This window comes from Dermacentor variabilis, chromosome 10 (assembly GCF_050947875.1).
Source record: "Dermacentor variabilis isolate Ectoservices chromosome 10, ASM5094787v1, whole genome shotgun sequence".
In the NCBI taxonomy this organism is placed as follows: domain Eukaryota; kingdom Metazoa; phylum Arthropoda; class Arachnida; order Ixodida; family Ixodidae; genus Dermacentor; species Dermacentor variabilis.
In genome coordinates this window covers 115,265,020-115,285,365 of record NC_134577.1, presented here as the reverse complement: position 1 = coordinate 115,285,365, position 20,346 = coordinate 115,265,020, and the positions used below count along the sequence as shown (strand labels likewise).

Here is a 20,346-nt window from a genome sequence, read left to right as displayed (position 1 = left end):
GGTAGCGAGACAGGCAGTCAGCGTCCTTGTGTAGCCGGCCAGATTTGCAGGCGACAGAGAACGAATATTCTTGGAGGCGTAAGGCCCAGCGACCAAGTCTTCCTGTAGGGTCTTTCAATGAGTATAACCAGCAAAGCGCGTGATGATCTGTGACAGCGGAAAAGGGTCGGCCATATAAGTATGGGCGGAACTTCGCAACCACCCAAACAAGGGCCAGACACTCACGCTCAGTGATGGAATAGTTGCGCTCCGCGGGCGAGAGGAGCCTTGCTGGCGTAAGCGATAACACGGTCGCGGCCACGCTGGCGTTGTGCCAGTACTGCGCCAATTCCTTCACCGCTGGCATCAGTACGGACTTCGGTAGGCGCAGAAGCATCGAAATGGGCCAGAACGGGAGGCGTTGTGAGAAGGTCGATTAGAAGCGAGACTGCAGAGGCCTCGTTATCGCCCCAGTGGAAAGGGGCGTCATTATCAAAAGCTCGGTTAGTGGTCGTGCTATGGCCGCGAAATTTTTCACGAAACGGCGGAAGTACGAGCAAAGGCCGATGAAGATGCGCACATCCTTGACACAGTTTGGAACAGGGAAGTGCGTAACAGCATGAATCTTGCCTGGGTCCGGTTGCACTCCGTTCGCGTCAACGAGATGTCCAAGGACGGTAATCTGGCGACGGCCGAATTGGCACTTCGATGCGTTGAGTTGCAGACCGGCTCGCCGAAAAACGTCCAGGACTGCTGAGAGGCGCTCGAGGTGCGTAGCGAATGTTGGGGAGGATACTATAACGTCATCCAAGTAGCACAGGCATGTGGACCATTTGAAACCGTGAAGAAGGGAGTCCATCATGCGTTCAAAAGTGGCAGGAGCGTTACATAGACCAACTAGACCACTTTGAATTGATAAAGACCGTCGGGTGTTACAAAGGCAGTCTTCTCGCGGTCGAGATCGTCCACGGCAATCTGCCAATAGCCGGAGCGAAGGTCAGTAGAGGAGAAAAAGCGAGCACATTGAAGGCAGTCAAGGTCGTCATCAATCCGAGGTAGGGGATTCACGTCCTTTTTGGTAACCCTGTTAAGGTGCCGATAATCCACGCAAAAGCGCCATGAGCCATCCTTCTTTTTTACCAGCACAACAGGTGACGCCCATGGACTACATGACGGTTCAATAATGTTCTTGGCAAGCATTTTGCGAACTTCGGCGTGAATAACTTGACGTTCAGCCGGTGATACTCGATACGGGCGGCGATGAATAGGAGGGGCATCGCCGGTATTAATGCGATGTTTGACAGCTGTTGTTTGGGCCAAAGAACGATCGTTAATGTAAAAAATATCTTGGTAGGAAACCAGAACGTGGTAGGGCGCACGAGCGTGCTCGGAAGGCATGCCGGGTGCAATAATTTTTTGTAAGTTGGCGATCGTACAAGTTGCCGACTGCGACGGTAGAGGAGGATCGGCTGAATTGTAGTCTACTGAAATCGATGTTACAGAGTGATCCTCGAATGAATAAAGTTGGGCCAGAGACATCCCGCGTGGCAGCACTTGTGTCGTCAAGCCAAAATTGACCACTGGCAGGCAGACGCAATTCGCCGTAATAGATAAAACTGTGCGAGGTACTGTGATCCCGTGTGTAAGGAGGACGTCTTGCATAGGAGCCACGATGTAGTGACCGTCGGCGACTGGTGGGGATGACACTAGGTCAACGTAAGTAAGTGCCGAAGGTGGCAAGCGAACGAAGTCGACGGAACTGAGGCGAGTAGGGTGTTGTTCAGCGGGATCCAGAACAGGCAGGTCGAGGCGGAAAGTACTGGCGGAGCAATCGATGAGAGCAGAATGTGCGGAGAGGAAGTCTAAGCCGAGGATGATGTCGTGGGGTCAGTGAGCGATGACTGTGAATAGCACGATTGTTGAGCGATCGGCGAAGGAGACGCGGGCGGTACACATACCAATTACGGGGGCTGTTCCACCATCGGCGACACGGACAAGAGGCGTCGTGGCGGGCGTGATAATTTTCTTGAGCCGGTTACGAAGGTCAGCGCTCATTGCGGACAAATGCGCCCCAGTGTCTATGAGTGCAGACACAGAAACGCCGTCGACTTGCACGTCAAGAAGGTTCAGATGAGTGGGCAACGTCAGTAGAGGATTTGGCGTCGTAGGGAGCAATGCAGCGTCACCTCGAGGCACTGCATCGTCTAGTTCTCCAGCTGGGAGCGGCGTCCGAAGGGAGTCGGCGAATAGGAGCGACGGGGCTGGGGAGAGCGAGATTGTCGTCGTTGGGGCGAAGGCGATCGAGAATAGGAGCGGTTCGGTGCAGGAGAATCAGCGACGGCGTTATCGGAGCGTGCGGCATAGGGACGAGAAGGGCCACCTGGGGGACGAGAGTAGGCAGTATAAGTAGGTCGGGTCGGGGAACTCCAGCGACTGCGACAGTACCGAGAAATGTGCCCGATTCGATGGCAGTGGAAACAAATGGGCTTGTCGGCAGCAGTGCGCCATTCAGATGGGTTACGGAAACGTGGTGGGTAAGGAGATGCGGGACGGGGCAGAATCGAAGAAGCCGGGCGGTTATCAGGACAATGGGCCAAGCAGATGGTGTGAAGACCTATGTTTTCCAACTCTTGGCGGACAACTGCCTGGATCAGTGAGACCCTGACTGCCGATGTGTTGGTGGGACTGGAGTCGAAGGCAGCCGGATAGGCGGCCTCGATCTCATGCCGGACGGTCCTTGTAACATCGGCAGTGTTGTTGGGACGAGGAGTGTCGGCACAGGAAGATGTCGCTGGGGTGTTGGGCAGACGGGCAAAATGCTGGACAATACGTCGGCTTTTAGTGAATTACAGGCGGCGGCACTCTTTTATAACAGCATCCACCGTTGCTACGTTGTTGCAAACGAGCAAATTGAAGGCGTCATCGGCAATGCCTTTGAGGGTGTGGGCAACCTTGTCGGACTCAGTCATGTGGGTGTCAACTTTTCGGCACAGAGCCAAGACGTCCTGAATGTACGTGACATAGGGCTCTGTTGACGTCTGCACACGGCCGGAAAGCGCCTTCTGCGCGGCAAGTTGGTGACCGTAGGGGTTGCCGAACAAGTCTCGAAGCTGTGTCTTAAGTGAATCCCAACTGGTGAGCTCATCTTCGTGAGTGCGGTACCAAACTCTAGGTGTGCCATTGAGGTAAAAGACTACGTTGGCGAGCATAATAGTAGGGTCCCACCGGTTATTGCGGCTGACGTGTTCATACAGGCTGATCCAGTCATCGACGTCTTCCCCATCTTTACCCGAGAATACGCCAGGATCCCGGGGAGCGGGGAGAGAGATGTAGGTCGTCGAGGTGGCAGCCGGGAGCCATGAAGGAAGGCTCGACGTACCGTCCACTGCGGAGCTCCGTGACGAGGTACAGGGAACGTCCACCTCCACCACATATGTTACGTAGGAAGACGCAGACGGAAAGCTATGTACAAGTATATTTACAAGAAAATACGCTGCGCTTGGCCAAGAGGGAACAGCCCGCGCTAGCTTCTAAGCGTCGTCGTCGTCTTCTTACTGCTGGGCTGTTCGTCATTGGAAATACTATCCCGTAGCAATATATATATATATATATATATATATATATATATATATATATATATATATATATATATATATATATATATATATATATATATATGTTGCAACTTAACGCATTTTCGAAGTGCGCGCACCTTTTATCGCCTCATCTGGCGATCCTTCGCGTTCGGACTATCTCTACTAACACGTGCTCCCTTCTATCTTCCTGCCACTCGGCTACTTATAAATACGCTCTACACCTTTGAATAAACGTTCATTTTGTTCTACTGACTACGCTGAGGCTTCACTGGTCTGGCGTTATTGCGAGCACGCCATGGCTATGCTACAGTGGCGACGAAGATGGACATCGCCCATGCAGTGAAAGTCGACGCTGAACCGGAACCCACGCAGAACCGAGAAACCAAGGTCATCATGGCTCACCAACTTCCCGACTTCGAAGAAGGCAAAGATAAGTGGAAGCCGTACCTTATTAAAGTAGAAGCATACTTCGAAGCGAATGCGATTGAAGACTCAACTAAGAAAAGAGCATTGCTTGTTGCTGCGTTAAATACGCATACGATCCAAGTGCTGGCAGGGAAGGTGGCTCCACGCAAGCCAAATGCATTGACGTATGAAGAAGTCGTCGAAGTTTTGAGTGAGCACTACAGTCCCAAAAGACACGAAATCACCGAAAGCTACAAGTTCTTCAGTCGTTGTCAAGCGGAGGGCGAGCCTGTTAATGAATTCCTGGTAGACATTCGCCGAATAGCTGACAATTGCAATTTTGGCAGTGCTTTGGATCGCATGCTTCGAGATCGCATTGTTTGTGGAATACGGTCAGGTGCCCTGCAGAAGCAGCTACTGGCACAGCGAGAATTAACGCTACAAGACGCTGAAGCGATGGCCCTTGCAGCTGAGGCTGCGGATAGTGATGTAAAAGAGATGATCGGACCGGCAACGACACCCGTGTTAAAAGTACAGGCGTATCGGACAGAAACTCTAGTGGATGAGAGGAGGGCTGCCACACGTCAAGAATGCGCAAGGTGCGGTAGTACAAAACATAATGACGCGTGTTGCTCCTGGTCTAACGCTCGCTGTTACCGCTGTAGACGACGTGGTCACCTTGCAAGGAAATGTCGAAGTCGCGGGGCTAGAGAACAAGGCACGGCAAGGACCGCCCAAACTAACACCCTCTTGGGGACGGAAGCCTCAGCCGACAAGGAATCCGAAGCCACCCACATTTGGACTTTGGTATCCCAACGAAAAAGCTGTCTGGAACCGCCGATCCGCCGAACGTTTGATTGGTGCGGTGTGCAGCTGAGCATGGAAGTTGATACCGGGTCGCCCGTTTGTGTCATCCCGCGTGAACTATATTATAAGCACCGTGAGCAATGGCCGAAACTGAAACCGTCCAGTCTCAATTTATCTTGCTACACAGGACGCCTTCCAGTACTTGGGGAACTTGCGCTCCAGGTTTGTCATAAAGGGGTGACAGTGGAGTGTGCGCTGACAGTCTTGGACTGTGCGGGACCAAGCCTCTGCGGTCGCGATTTAATCCAGCGGCTGAACAGCGCAGGTGCTCCAGTGGTTAGTTTTGTAGAGAACTCGGCGGCAACAAATGACTCGAGCGAATCCAGCGTGAACAGCATATTCAATGACTACAACGACGTGTTCTCCGAGGAACTGGGGCTAATCAAGGGTCCTCCAGCCAGCCTGCACATGAAGGAAGGCGCCGTATCCAAGTTCTGCAAGGCCAGACCCATTCCATACGCGCTACGCGAGCGAGTGTCACTCGAGCTAGACCGTTTAGTTTCTGTGGGCGTGCTGTCGCCGGTGGCACACTCTGAATGGGCAACGCCCATAGTCGTAGTGCTTAAGAAAGACGGCGCAGTAAGAATCTGCGGCGATTTCAAGGCCACAGTAAATCCAGCGTGTGCAACTGAGCAATACCCATTGCCAATCATTGAGGATATGTTTGCCCGATTACACGATGGGGACTATTTCAGCACTTTGGATTTACGGGATGCATACAATCAAGTGGCGCTAAACGATAACGCGAAGAAAGTTTGCGTCATTAATACGCCAAAAGGGCTATTTTGCTACAATCGACTTCCTTTCGGTATAGCCTCAGCGCCCGCAATATTCCAAAGGAAAATGGATGAGGTATTGGCTGGCCTTCCAGGAGCACAGGCTTATCTTGACGATGTGCTCATTTCCGAAAAAGCGAGTGACGGCGGCGAAAGGCTGAAAAACGTCTTACAGCGCTTCCGAGAGCGCGGTGTAAAGCTAAGGTTCGATAAATGCAACTTGCGCAGCCCAGCAGTAACTTATCTAGGCCATCGGATCGATCGTGATGGGCTTCATCCGACAGAAAAAAACCTTGACGCTATCATGATGGCACCGAGCCCCTGTAATGTCAGTGAGCTTCGTTCATTCTTGGGTATGATTACTTTTTACGCGCGGTTTCTGCCGAACATGTCAACCACACTTGGCCCATTGTATCAACTGCTTGAAAAGAACGCACGCTGGCAATGGAAACAGCCGCAAGAGCATGCGTTTGATCTTGCCAAGCAAAGCCTTAAAACAGCCAAGGTTCTAGTTCATTTCGACCCTTCGAAGGAACTTAAACTTGAGTGTGACGCGTCTCCGTACGGTGTGGGAGCTGTCTTGTTTCACACGACCGGTAACGTTCACAGGCCCATTGGGTTCCGCTCGCGAACATTAACGCAGGCGGAGCGCAACTATTCGCAGCTCGAGCGAGAGGCACTGGCACTGGTATTCGGCGTCACGAAATTCCGCGACTACCTTCTAGGTCGGGAATTTACCTTAGTGACTGACCACCAGCCATTGTTGGGCCTGCTGAAATCGGACAAGCAGACGCCCACAATGGCCGCCGCACGGATACAACGTTGGGCACTCCACCTGGGGGCCTACCGCTACCGGCTACAGTATGCACCAGGACGACAGATGCTGAACGCTGACGCCCTCAGCCGACTTCCGCAAAGATCTTCGGAATCTGACGATGACGGTGAGCCGCCCGAATATGTGCTGTCGCTAAACCAGCTGAACAATGGCACCATAACAACGCGTGAGCTGAAAGCATTAACGGCTTTTGACCCTGTCCTGGTCGAGGTCAAACGGTACATATTACATGGGTGGCCCAGAAACGCAAACGGAATGGCCCGGGCCGTACTGCCGTTTTTTGACCGCAAGCTCGAATTATCCGTAGCACATGAACTGGTGTACTGGGGTAATAGGGTCATAATACCGACCGAAGCTAGGGAGCGAGTGCTGCATCTTCTACATGAAACGCACCAGGGTTCACCGGCAATGAAATCTGTCGCTCGTTCTTTGTTCTGGTGGCCAGGCCTCGACAAAATTTTGAAGACGTGTCTGCACAATGTCAGTACTGTGTGCAAAATCTGCCGATGCCAACTGCAGCTCCCGTCGTTAACTGGCCTGAAACAGGCGAAAGGTGGTCCCGTATTCACATTGACTACGCGGGTCCGATCTGCGGAAAAATGATACTCGTAGTAGTCGACGCACACACCAAATGGCTCGAAGCAATACCTTTGTCACATGCCTCAAAGCAGACTACCATTGACTGTCTGCGTGGCATTTTCAGCAGGTTGGGAATACCGCGCACGATCGTTTCTGACAACGGGACCCCATTTGCCAGTCAAGACTTCGCGTTGTTCGTGGCAAACAACAACATTGTGCACCTTCGATGCGCTCCATACCATCCCCAGTCTAATGGTGCGGCGGAAAGGGCAGTGCGAACGATAAAAGATGGTCTTCGGAAAATGACGAAAGGAAAACTGGAAGAGAACCTAGTACGGTTGCTATTTAACTACCGGAGGACTCCGCGAAAATCGGGTAAATCCCCAGCAGAGCTCCTTTTGGGCTATCAAATACGCTCACGCTTGGACACATGCTTTCCTCCAGCACTTGCAGGGCCAAAAGAGGACCAAGATGACTGGCTGCCGCTACCTGCAAGTGAAGTGTATACCCGCAATTACGGTGTGGGGAGCAAGTGGACGCCCGGTCATGTGAAGGCGACGTCGGGAGCGAGAATGGTGACCGTGGAAACATCAGACGGAGTCATCCAGCGGCACGTGGACCAGGTCCGCCCTCGACAGGAAGTACCAGGCGTCAAACCGACAGTAACTACAACCACCACACATCGCAGTGAGCCGGACCAAGCAACACAACTACAGCATCCAGAAACGGTGAATCCGGATGAAGGCATAACCGCTCGGCGCATTCCAAATGGCACCCGTTCTCCAGACTTTGCGGCACCAGATATTCCGGTGGCCCCGTTGCATACAGGTGTCGCCCAACAAACTCTGAGACGCTCAACGAGAGAACGCAAGCCAGTGCAACGCTTTCATTTCTGAGGAGGAAGGAATGTTGCAACTTAACGCATTTTCGAAGTGCGCGCACCTTTTATCGCCTCATCTGGCGATCCTTCGCGTTCGGACTATCTCTACTAACACGTGCTCCCTTCTATCTTCCTGCCACTCGGCTACTTATAAATACGCTCTACACCTTTGAATAAACGTTCATTTTGTTCTACTGACTACGCTGAGGCTTCACTGGTCTGGCGTTATTGCGAGCACGCCATGGCTATGCTACAATATATATATATATGGGCAGGGGTCTTGTATGTATTTCCAAATGGTCGACAGATTTGCGTTATCTTCACCACAGTAAAGAATGCTATGCGGAGAATTATGCAAAATGTATTGCGGTGAAGCATACTCGATGTGCAGTGAAGCCCACTGAGATTGAATGGGGCCTCTGTTCAAGTTTCACGGGGACTATAGTATCATCATCATCACCATCATCATCATCAGCCTATTCATGTGTACTGCAGGACGAAGGCCTCTCTCTGCGATCTCCAATTACCCTTGCCCTGCGCCAACCGATTTATTTATTTATTTATTTATTCATTTACCTCACAGGCTCCCGAAGCAGTATTGCGTGATGGGAAGATATAGGGAATTAGGAAAAAAGAAAGGAGTAAACAGAAATTATACATTGTTCGCGAGTAAACATGAAAGAACAAATATCTAACAATATAAATAGCGCGATAAATGAAACAAAACGACTGTGTGAAGTAGCAAAAAAGGAGTACCAAGAAATTATACAAATGGTAGCTGGTGAAGATGAAAGAACAAGTCTCTGAAAATGTTAAAGCAATACAAAACAAACATTCATACGAAACAAACAAGAAGCTATACAATTTCGCTAAAAGTATTTACTTAGGTGCACAGTATGGTTTAGTTGTGGTGAAGTATTGAAAAATAATATGCATAAGCCTGCTTTGAAGGATACAGGGTCAAGAATGTCAACTATGTCGTTTGTTAGGTTATTCAAATGCTGAATGGCACGTGGTAACGCGGAAGAATTGAAAGCATCGGTTCGGCCAAAGATACGCTGGAAACTGAGATGATTATGCAGACGCCGAGATGTACGAGTGAGCGGCAGAGTAGACGGGCGCATGCTATGGATTATTTTGTGAAATAGACAAAGCAATCCTATGGTTCTTCGCGATTCAAAAGATGAGAGAGATAACGATGACTTAATGCTAGTCACGCTAGAGTCGCGGTGATAATCTCTGACAATGAAGCGGGCGGCGTGGTTTTGGACCGATTCGAGAGTTCCGATTAGGTAAGCTTGTTGAGGTGACCAGATAGGGGCTGCGAATTCCAGTTGTAGCCTTACGAAAGTCTGATAGGCGATTTGTCTGGTGAGGGCAGAAGCATCGCGCAGGTTACATTTGAGATAACCGAGCGTACGTGAAGCTTTAGCAGTTATTTTTTCGATGTGCGCAGATCATGACAGGTTAGGTGTAAGGACAATGCCGAGGTAGTCGCATGAGTGGGTGGGTGTGACGGGGTTCTTATCAAGGGAGTAATCGAAAGCGGAAAATGTCTGTTTTCGGGTGAATGTTATTAGTTTGCATTTATCAGTGTTAAGGGTCATTTGCCAAGAAAAGCACCAGTTAGTAATACGGTCAAGATCTCCTTGGAGAGCCACGTGATCAGAAGGTGAGCAGGTTTTACGATAGACCACACAATGGTCTGCGAACAAGCGAATGGATGACGTTATTTCGGATGGCAGGTCGTTGATGTAGATAAGGAAAGTAATTGTCCGAGTACGCTTCCTTGTGGTACACCAGATGTTTCATCGCTGATACTGGAAATAGTTATCGACGACGGTGAATTGCTTACGGAATGACAAGAAATTTCTTATCCAAGATTCTGTTAGGGAATCGATTCCAACTAGCACCCGCAAATTTCCTATTTTTGTCGCACCACCTAGTCCTCTGACGTCCTCTACTGCGCTTCCCTTCTCTTGGTACCCATTCTGTCACCCTAATGGTCCAAAGTTGTCTAATCTTAAGCGTTACATGACTTGCCCAGCGCCATTTTTTTTCTTTGGGGCCTATTAGAATATCGTCTATACCCGTTTGCTCTGATCCAAACGCTCTCTTTCTGTCTCTTAAAGTTATGTCTAGCATTCTTCGTTCCATCTCTCTTTGTGCGGTCCTTAGCTTATCGAGCTTCCTTGTCAGTCTCTAAGTCTCTGCCCCATATGTTAGCACCAGGTAAAATGCACTGATTCTATAATTCCTCTTTCAATGATAGCTGAAAGCTCCCAGTCAGGAGCTCACAATGTCTACCGTTTGCGATACAACCCATTTTTATTCTTCTGTGAATTTTCTTCTCATGGTCAGGGTTTCCTGTGATTAGTTGACCTAGGTAAACGTACTCCTTCACAGATTCTAGAGGCTAACTTGCGATCTTGAACTCTTGTTCCCTTGCGCGATTATTCATCATTATCTTTGTCTTCTGCATATTAGTATTCAACCCCACTCTTACGCACTCCCTGTTAAGGACCTCAATCATTTGTTGTAACTCGTCTGCAGTGTTGCTGAATAGAACAATGTCATCGGCAAACCGAAGGTTGCTGCGGTATTCGCCGTCGATCTTTACTCCTATACCTTTCCAGTTTACTATATTGAATACTTCTTCCAAGCACGCAGTCGAGAGATTGTCTCTTTGACGCCTTTCTTTGTAGGTATCTTCCTACTTTTCTTGTGTAGAATTAAGGTGGCAGTGGAATCTCTGTAGATACTTTCCAGGGTATTTACGTAAGCGGTCTGTACTCCTTGATTACGCAATGCCTCTATGACTGCTGCTATGTCTACTGAATCGAATGCGTTTTCGTAATCTATTAAAGCCATATAGAGAGGCTCATTATACTCTGCATATATCTCGATAACTTGATTAATGACATGGATGTGATCCATCGTAGAGTATCCCTTCCTGAAGCCAGCCTGTTGCTTTGGTTGACTAAAATCCAGTGTTGCCCTTATTCTATTGAAGATTATTTTGGTAAATATTTTATATAATACTGGGAGTAAGCTAATGGGCCTATAATTTTTCAATTCTTTAACATCTCTCTTTCTATGGATTCGTATAATGTTTGCATTCTTCGAGTTTTCTGGGACCCTTGCAGTCGATAGACACTTCGCATAAAGCGCCGCCAGTTTTCCAAGCATTACGTCTCCTCCATCGTTGATTAAATTCTGTTATTCTATCTTCTCCGGCCGCTCTTCCTAATTTCATGTCTTGCAAAGCCCTTTTGATCTCATCGCTAGGTATAGGAGGAGTTTCCGTATCCTGATCATTACTGTTTCTAATTGAGACATTCTGACTGCTCTGGATACTGTACAGGTCAGTATAGAATTCTTCCGCTGCTTTTAGTATACCTTAGAGATTGCTAATGATATTACCCGGCTTATCTTTCAGTGCATACATCTTGGTTTGTCCAATACCAAGTTTATTTGTCAGTTATTTCAGGTTGCGTCAATTTTTTACGGCTTCTTCAGGCTTTCTCAGCTTATAATTTCTAATATCACTTATTTTCGCCTTGTTGATCAGTTTTGACAGTTCGGAGAATTCTATCTTATCTCTTGAGTTGGAGACTTCCATTCTTTGTTGTTTCTTTATTAGGTCCTTTGTTACTTGGGACAGCTTGCCTACTGGTTGCCTTACTGCCTTGCCTCCCACTTCACTTGCTGCCTCTAAAGCCAGAATCGTTACGGTTTCATTCATTACTTCTATGTCATCTTCACCTCTCTGTTCTAAGGCTGCATATTTGTTTGAAAGTGCGAGCCTAAATTCGTCTGCTTTTACCCTTACTGCCTCTAAATTAACGTGTTTTTTTCTTGACCAATTTTACTCTTTCGCTGTTCCAATTGAGGAGAATCCTAACCCTCACTCACCTATGATCACTGCACTTTACCCTACCTATCAGTTCTATATCCTGAACTATGCTAGGATAGGCAGAAAGTATGAAATGAATTTCATTTCTTGTTTCACCATTTGGGCTTTTCCAGGTCCCCTTTCTGTTGCTACATTTCCTGAAAAAGGAGTTTTCATTATTTTCAGCATATTGCTGTCGGCGAATTCTACCAGCATCTCCCCTCTAGCGTTTCTAGAATCGACGCCGTAGTTTCCAATTGCCTGTTCACCCTCCTGCTTTTCCCTCAATTTTGCATTAAAGTCACCCATTACTACTGTATACCGAGTTTGCACTTTTCTTATGGCTAATTCAACATCTTCATCAAATTGGTCTACTTCCTCATCGTCCTGACTGGACGTTGGAGTGTAGGTTTGTACTACCTTTAATCTATAACTCTTATTGAGCCTGATTACTAGTGCTACCCTCTCGTTGATGCTGTAGAATTCGTCAATGTTGCCTGCTATATCGTTATGGATTAGGAATCCTACCCCGTATTGCTATTCATCAGGGAGACCTCTATAGCAGACGCACACCCGTACAAAAAATTATTGAGAAGGTATTGAACTCTCGTTGGTCAATGTTGAGTTTTTTATTGAGGAATTATAGAGTTTGTTGGAGAATCGTTGGGCTGAGTGTTGAGGACTCTTGAATATTGGCCACTGAAATTTAATTGAAATACCATTGAAAGTCCATTGTGCTTAGACGGCCCGTTGTGTTCGTTTTGTTGAATGGTTGTTGAGTTACCATTGATTCTCCGCTGAACTGACGTTGTGATAGTTCTGTTGACCTGTTGTTGAATTATTATTGCCACAGCACTGAAAAGCACATTGTGGCAGTTGAGATGGCATTGAGATTTCAGAAGTCGCCATTGAAATATGATTGACGTTTCGTTGGGCTAGTGGATTTTTATTCATATATTGAAATTGCTTTGCGGTTCACACTTGCATGCCCCGGTGCCTGCTCATAAAACAAGCAAAATCAAAGCAGAGACTGATCAACTTGAAGTACCTTTATTTACACTAAAGATGCGTGAACGTGAAACATTATTACAGTACATAAGGCACCACTACATCGAACCTGGAGACATAGGCTAGTACCTACAGCACTCTAGCAGTGTAAATACATCTGAAAAAACATATACATATTGTTACGGTTAATGTGAAACTGGCTTTATTTAAGGGACGAGATTGATGGTGAAGTCAAGATGGCGTCCCGAGGCTGCACACGCTAACGTCTTCTTCCTCTTCTGCTCGCCCGGCTCATGCCGTAGCAGTCCCCGGTTGCCAGGCGAAGCCCGCTGGGCAAGTCCAAATCACTCGGAAAGCGCAGGGTGAAACCGCTTAAGACGGGCAACATGTACTAACTGGGTCCGGCTAGACCGACGACCAGCGGACGTCAAGCGTGCCACCACGTACGTCAAGTCACTCAAGCGATCTACAATGACGAATGGGCCCGTGTACTGGGGTAAAAACTTTTCGCATAAGCCACGTTTACGTTCCGGAGTCCACAACCACACAAAGTCTCCTTTAGCGTACGAGACAGACTGGTGTCGGCTGTCATAGCGCTCTTTCGATCGGTGTTGCGATGCCACAGTACGAAGGCGAGCGATACGCCGGGCTTCTTCGGCAAGACAAAGCGTCTTGGCAACAGAGTACTCGCTGTGAAAGTCAAACGGTAGTATAGTGTCAATGCAGCTTAGCGGTGAACGTGCGTAAAGGAGATAAAAAGGACTGTAATCGGTCGTCTCATGCTTTGCAGTATTATAAGCATAGGTGATGAAGGGGAGTACGTCATCCCAGTCCTTGTGATCGGAAGATACGTACATGGCCAGCATGCTAGTTAGAGTTCTGTTCGTACGTTCTACAAGCCCATTTGTCTGAGGGTGATAAGGCGTTGAATGACGGAACTGTGAACTGCAGAGACGAAGCAGTTCTTCTACGGCGTCCGCAACAAACTGACGACCGCGATCGCTAATAATGACACGGGGGGGACCATGTCGAAGAATAATGAATCGAAGCAAAAACGTTGCAACGGACACAGCTGTTGAAGATGGTACGGCCGCCGTTTCCGCGTAACGGGTCAGATGGTCGACACATACGATCACCCATCGGTTGTCGTTAGATGATCGGGGAAATGGGCCCAGAAGATCGATACCCACTTGTTCAAATGGCAGGCGAGGCGGCGGCAGAGGTTGGAGAAGACCTGGCGGAGCGGTCGTAGGGCGTTTGTAGCGTTGACATTGGTCGCAACTGGCGACGTAGTGCTTGACTGTGTCCCGCATTTTGGGCCAGTAAAAACGCTCCTGTGTCCGGTTCAAAGTTCTGATGAATCCTAGATGGCCAGAGGTCACATCGTCGTGCATGGCTCTCAGTATGTCCGTTCGCAGACTCTGCGGCACCACCAGAAGGAAGCGTGCGCCTTTAGCTGAATAATTGGTCTTGTAAAGCAGGCCGTCGCGGACACAAAATCGGCCAGTGGCTCCAGGACGCGAGGCGGCTACAAATAGAGGTTCCAAACTAATATCATTTTCCTGCTCTGCTTTGAAAGTCGTCGAGTCTGGGAATGTAGAAGAAATGGGAGCAAAACAGTTATCAAAATTGTCTGCATCACACTCCGTCGTCGTCAGAGGAAGGCGGGAGAGACAGTCCGCATCTGCGTGGCGACGCCCGGACTTGTAGGAAATAACGAAGTCGTACGATTCATGGATACTATCCTCCGAGGACTTAAATGGGAAATTTGTTTGTGCTACCTCGATGATGTGGTGGAGGTGCGGGGTACTTCGACCAAGACGACGGAGCTGCTGCAGCAAGCACCACGCCGGAGCCGACGCCTCGCTCGACTACCCCGCACCTCCACCACAAAACTGTTACGGTTAATGTGAAACTGGCTTTATTTAAGGGACGAGATTGATGGTGAAGTCAAGATGGCGTCCCGAGGCTGCACACGCTAACGTCTTCTTCCTCTTCTGCTCGCCCGGCTCATGCCGTAGCAGTATGAATTCAATCAAAACGATCATTGTGGTCTTCACTTTCGACTTAAGTTTATGACTAGAAGGCAAAGCGACTCAAAAGACAGGGCTTAAGTACACCCTTGTAACAACCAACTTTGAACACATGAACACTTGAAGCTGCTTGCATGTGAATACACAAAATACATCTGAACATGTTGCATTAAAATGTTTCGTACACTAACACATCACAGGAAGAGCTACAGCTGACTGTGAGAAGGCAAAATAACAGACTTGAAACAAATGACTTCACGTAAATATATACAAGCTTTATCACACGTCTTTCACCGCGATTAAAACAACATAGATGAGAGCTTGCTAGTGAATCAGCCACATATCAACGGGCGTCTCTTGCACGACGCCAAGGTGTGTTTGGCGTAGAACACTTTAGCACCTGGGAATTTGCTGCATGCGTGACCTGTGAGAAGGGAATGTGGACAGAAAATGAGATTACGCGGATTAAGAATCTGCCACACAATGCACATAACTACGCACGAAATAGAAGTACACACTATACTGGCAAGTAAAAATTTGCGACTCTGTACGAGTGCCGTCGAGAAAAGGAAGAAATGGGTTGCTACGGTAAATGTTAACTAAAACACGCACAGCGATGTTTCACAGCGGGGAAAAATATTCCCGGCTCTCTCGCAGAACCAAAGACCACGCGACAGTGTATAGCAGATACCAAGCAGATATGGAATCTTTGGGTAGAAGTCCAGCAGAAGGAATGACCTAAAGATAGGCCGACAGCGATGCGAGCGTGAGCGTGCCTACGAGTGAGAACATGTACCGCTTCTTTAAAGCTAGCCGCTCCGGCGTGGCTCCGATCATCCCGCGCGATTTGTGTGCAGAACGTCGCGTACACCCCCTTGCGCGTTTTTCGCGGTAGCGTCCGCGCAGTGAGCTAGCTTCATGCACGCGTCATTCTTCATTCACCGCGCAAACGGTACTCGAGTGTGACGCTTAGCTCGAGGCGACAGCGCGCCGGTTGGCGCTCCTTTCGCTTCTGGAAGCAATGCACATTCGTATCGGTCCAACTCAAATAGTTTTGGCGGTGATAGGCGATAAGGTGAGCCCGTCGGCGGCTGTGTTCTTTGCCGGCGTCGTCACCACACCTCTGTTCATTTGCGCTGTGTATCCGTGTACAGTCACCGCACGGAAGCTGTGACTAATCGGTTGGCCGTTCTCCGCAAATCCCAGAGAAGCGAAATATATTTCGCGGTGCGCCGCATCATTAGCCGCAACCTAAATCGAGGCGCGCTTAACCGCTACGGCACAAAAGGTGATCACACTAACCGTATGGTATACGATGAGCCACTACGAAAAAAAAAATTCTGATGTTCCACGTGCCAAACCAATGATCTGATTATGATGCACGTCGTAATTGGGGACACCGTATTAATTTTGACTTCCTGGAAATTTTTACGTGCATACAATAATGCACAATGCACGAGCGTTTTTGCATTCCGCTCCTTTGGAATGCGGCCGCTGCAGGGATCGTATCCACGACCTCGAGCCCCACATTGCCACGGCGGCCGCCATAGTTACGAAATGTGTAAGCGTGAAGTGCAACACTGCCTTACGGTACGAGTGTGGTACAAGCGCAGCACAGCTGCACACCTGCTGCACATTTGTCGCGGTTCTCCTATAAGCTCGTAGTGCCTGCCTAAATACCTTGAAAGGCAGCGCGCCTCTCACGTATCGGAACGCGATAACAAGCGCTTAGACGGCCCACGTGAGCCCCCATGAAAGATGACGTGGCCACTGTACAAAATTATCACTGCGCAGAGAAGCCGATCCTTATGTTCCAATTGTGTTCTCTCATACAAATGAAGGAAACGTTACTAGACAGGAACAAATGAAGCAATGCAATATTACGCACATGGGGCGCCGCTGCCTCTTCGCCTACCATTGTATCAAACGAACTGACGGAGGCAGCGAGAGTTAATATCGTGCGCATTTGCTCTGGGGCATGGGGTTTGCTAGAAGAAAGTGAACGGTGTGCTTAACATCTCACGCTCGTCAATGTCAAAATAGAAAAAGAGGCTACGTGCCCAAGAAAACGAGATTACTTACCTATCTTCAGAAGTGCGGCTGCGACTGTTTCGGGGTGCCTTCTCTCCAACAGGCATCATGACCTCTGCCGCCCAACTCATCAAAACGACCAGGCTCGCACATCAGTAGAAGACTAGTAGCTGGGTGAGCCAACCACTTCAACGGATAAACGTCCCACTTATCGTCGTTAAAACATTTCACTAAAACGTGCATCATGATTTCTGAAAAGAAAAAAATACTTTCATCAAGAAGCACGAGGCGCCAACCACCGCACAACTCCAACCGAATAATTGAGTCCGAAAGCCGTTCACAGCTTCACTATCGTATTCAGTTATAAAAACCTTTCAAACACAACATAAAGGCACTTAAAAACCGCCAATTAATTAGCAATAATTTTTAATCAGCTAACCTTTATAAGTTTTTAAGAACAACCTAATTTGTAGCGCAAACAATAAATACTACGACCAAAAAATGCGAATACGAAACTAGCGGTAACCGTGTGTACTGTTGCAAAAGTGTGCGCAAAACGAAGCGCGGTTGCACCCGCTTGCGCGCACACAAACACACGCGAACGCTACCTTGACGTTTGTCGCGTCACCTAGAAATAAAGATTACTACTAGTTCTGCTATTTTTACAAAAATAAAGCTTCTAAAATAGTTTGTAATGCCTTTGCAGATGACGAGGTGACAAGTAAGGTATGATAAGAGCCGGTTACCTGTATTTCTTTCATTTCACTTTGGTGTTCTTAACTGAACATACGAGACCTGCAGGCTTGGAAGATGAGACGACGACAGTTCGGCGAGGCTCAAATAAAACGCGTGCTTCTTGCAAGGCGAGAGACGGGAGCAGCCGCAGATACAGCGATTAGATGTGATACTGTTGCGGCCGTTGCTGAATCTGAAGATCTTTGAAGTCCATGGTTATAGCGGCTGCGCGCTGCGATCTCAAAGCGGGTTCGTTCTTTGATCTCTAGTACCACGCACACTGGAAAAAAAACTATATTTCCTTTGCGGACAGAGCGTACGTCGTAGGAAATTCGAAGACCTCACCCGTGTATGTTTGTAGCGTGTGTGCGCTTGCATCATACGGTTCCCACAGCGCATCCGATGCTCGAAGGTAGCGTCGTCGCCTATCGGCACCTGTCTTATCGCCGGCCGCGCTGCCGCCGTGTCTACTTTTGGGGAACTCCACATGCGCGTAGTCACCGTGTTTGCAAGGGAATGTCGCATTCTTCTGCTGCCCGAAACGTGCTCATTTCGGACCGTACCAATGGTTATGTCATCTAGTGTATGTTAAAACGACGATGGCATTTGTACAGCGGCGAAGAAATCGTTATCAACTTGGGCGGTCATGAATCTAGTCTAACGTTGCAGTTTATACGTAGCGAAAATGGCTACGAAAGTGGGGCGGTCCCGGAGATAGGCGCTTCAAAGCGCCAGCTGTAGCGACAGCACCAGGAAGTGGCACGCGGCGCATGCTCCAAGCATTTCAGAGCTTACTGGCTTTCGAATGAGGAGTATGCGCGCGCTCGTGGCCTATTGGTTACAGTACCGGGCTCGACGGCCGACCTTCGATTCCACCCCATCGGTCACACATTATTTTCTTTTAATGAAAGCGAGGCGAAAGAAGAACCTACCTGCCGCAGAGTGACAGGAATGAGGTTGGAACGCATCGCAATAAATGTTTGGAAAGTCTTCATATGCGAGTCCTAATTATGGTATACTGGACTCAACTACTACACAACAAAAAAAAACAACTAGAAAATCAACAAAAATTACCCAATAAATTGTTTATTGAGAACACTCAACGGTAATATTGTTGTGCAAGGGTTGAGTGAACTCAATTGCTCTCGAAAATTTGTTGAAGTCCGTTGTTTCAACAATTCCCCAACAATATATCAATGGTTAATTAACAGTCATTTTTGTACGGGCATGGCCGTTATTTTAGCAATGTGTAAGCCTCACCGCTTGTTGTGGCTTACCGCGTGTCTCTCCTGCGACGTCGGCGTTGGCTGATCCGCCGAGAACGATTAATAGGATGGTCACGTGGCGATTACGTCAGTTCGTTCGTTTTGGCGCGGACGCTTGAAATAGACGAGGAGCAGCGGAACCTTCGGTGACAATTTTCTACGCAACAAAGGCTGTAGCGGTGGCGCAGAAGTAGAGCATCCGCCCTACGTGCAAGAGGACCGTGGTATGAATCCCGGTGCCATGCAATTTTCCAGCGGATATAAAAAAAATTCGCTTGTAGATAAACTAGCATACACAGGCCTGCAGTGCGGCCTGATCTCGGTGATCACAACCGGTAACGCACTCCCTCATCAGAGCAGGATTGGCCACCTTGGTGCAGCACTTGGCCACAACCTCCTATATGAATACGACGATCGAATCCCGGCCCTCAGTCCCGAGCAGCTGCGAAGCAACTGACCACGGCGGCGGTCAGACCTGCGACGCAGCAGAGGGTGCTAAGAATCTCTGGGCCTGGACAGCCCCCCATTGGAATCTGAATCTGGCAACGTTTAACGCTAGAAGGTTATCTAGTGAGGTGAGCCAAGCAGTGTTATTGCAGGAATTCATCATCAGCCTGGCTACGCCCACTGCAGGGCAAAGGTCTCTCCCATTCTTCTCCAACTACCCCGGTCATATACTAATTGTGGCCATGTTGTCCCTGCGAACTTCTTAATCTCATCCGCCCACCTAACGTTCTGCCGCCCCCTGCTACGCTTCGCTTCCCTTGGAATCCAGTCCGTAACCCTAAATGACCATCGGTTATCTTCCCTCCTCATTGCTTGTCCCGCCCATGCCCCCATTTCTTTTTCTTGATTTCAACTAAGATGTCATTAACTCGCGTTTGTTCACTCACCCAATCTGCTCTTTTCTTATCCCTTAACGTTACACCCATCATTCTTCTTTCCATAGCTCGTTGCGTCGTCCTCAATTTAAGTAGAACAATTTTCGTAAGCCTCCAGGTTTCTGCCCCTTACGTGAGTACTGGTAAGACACAGCTGTTATACACTTTTCTCTTGAGGGATGATGGCAACCTGCTGTTCATGATCTGAGATTGCCTGCCAAACGCACCCCAGGCCATTCTTATTCTTCTCATTATTTCAGTCTCATGATCAGGATCCGCAGTCACTACCTGTCTGAAGTAGTTCCTAGTTTTCTGCAGATTAATTTTTAGACCCACCCTATTGCTTTGCCTCTCCAGATCAGTGGAGGAATTGGAGGAATTAATGGGCAGTAAATGGGATATGATAGGATTCAGTGAGGTTAGGAAGACAACAAGAAGCATATAGAGTGCTCAAAAGCGGGCACGTCCTGTGCTACCGGGGCTTAGCGGAGAGACGAGAACTGGGAGTCGGACTCCTGATTAATAAGGATATTGCTGGTAACATACAGAAAGTCTATAGCATTAACGAGAGGGTGGCAGGT

At 48.5% G+C, this 20,346-nt stretch overlaps 1 protein-coding gene and 1 long non-coding RNA gene across 2 annotated transcripts; one reads left to right on the top strand and one right to left on the bottom strand.

Annotated features, from left to right (window-relative positions):
- Positions 1–6,105: 6,105 nt before the first annotated feature.
- On the top strand, positions 6,106–7,984 carry LOC142559684 (uncharacterized). Its single transcript, XM_075671249.1, has 2 exons — positions 6,106–6,564; positions 7,482–7,984. The coding sequence occupies exons 1-2, from the start codon at positions 6,423–6,425 to the stop codon at positions 7,931–7,933; spliced, it is 594 nt and encodes a 197-aa protein (XP_075527364.1). The 5' UTR covers positions 6,106–6,422; the 3' UTR covers positions 7,934–7,984.
- Positions 7,985–12,846: 4,862 nt separating this feature from the next.
- Positions 12,847–17,284, bottom strand: LOC142560886 (uncharacterized). The gene is made up of 2 exons (XR_012823465.1): positions 16,936–17,284; positions 12,847–15,277 (listed from the first exon to the last, which is right to left on the bottom strand). It is a non-coding gene; the product is annotated as an uncharacterized LOC142560886 (long non-coding RNA).
- Positions 17,285–20,346: the final 3,062 nt, after the last annotated feature.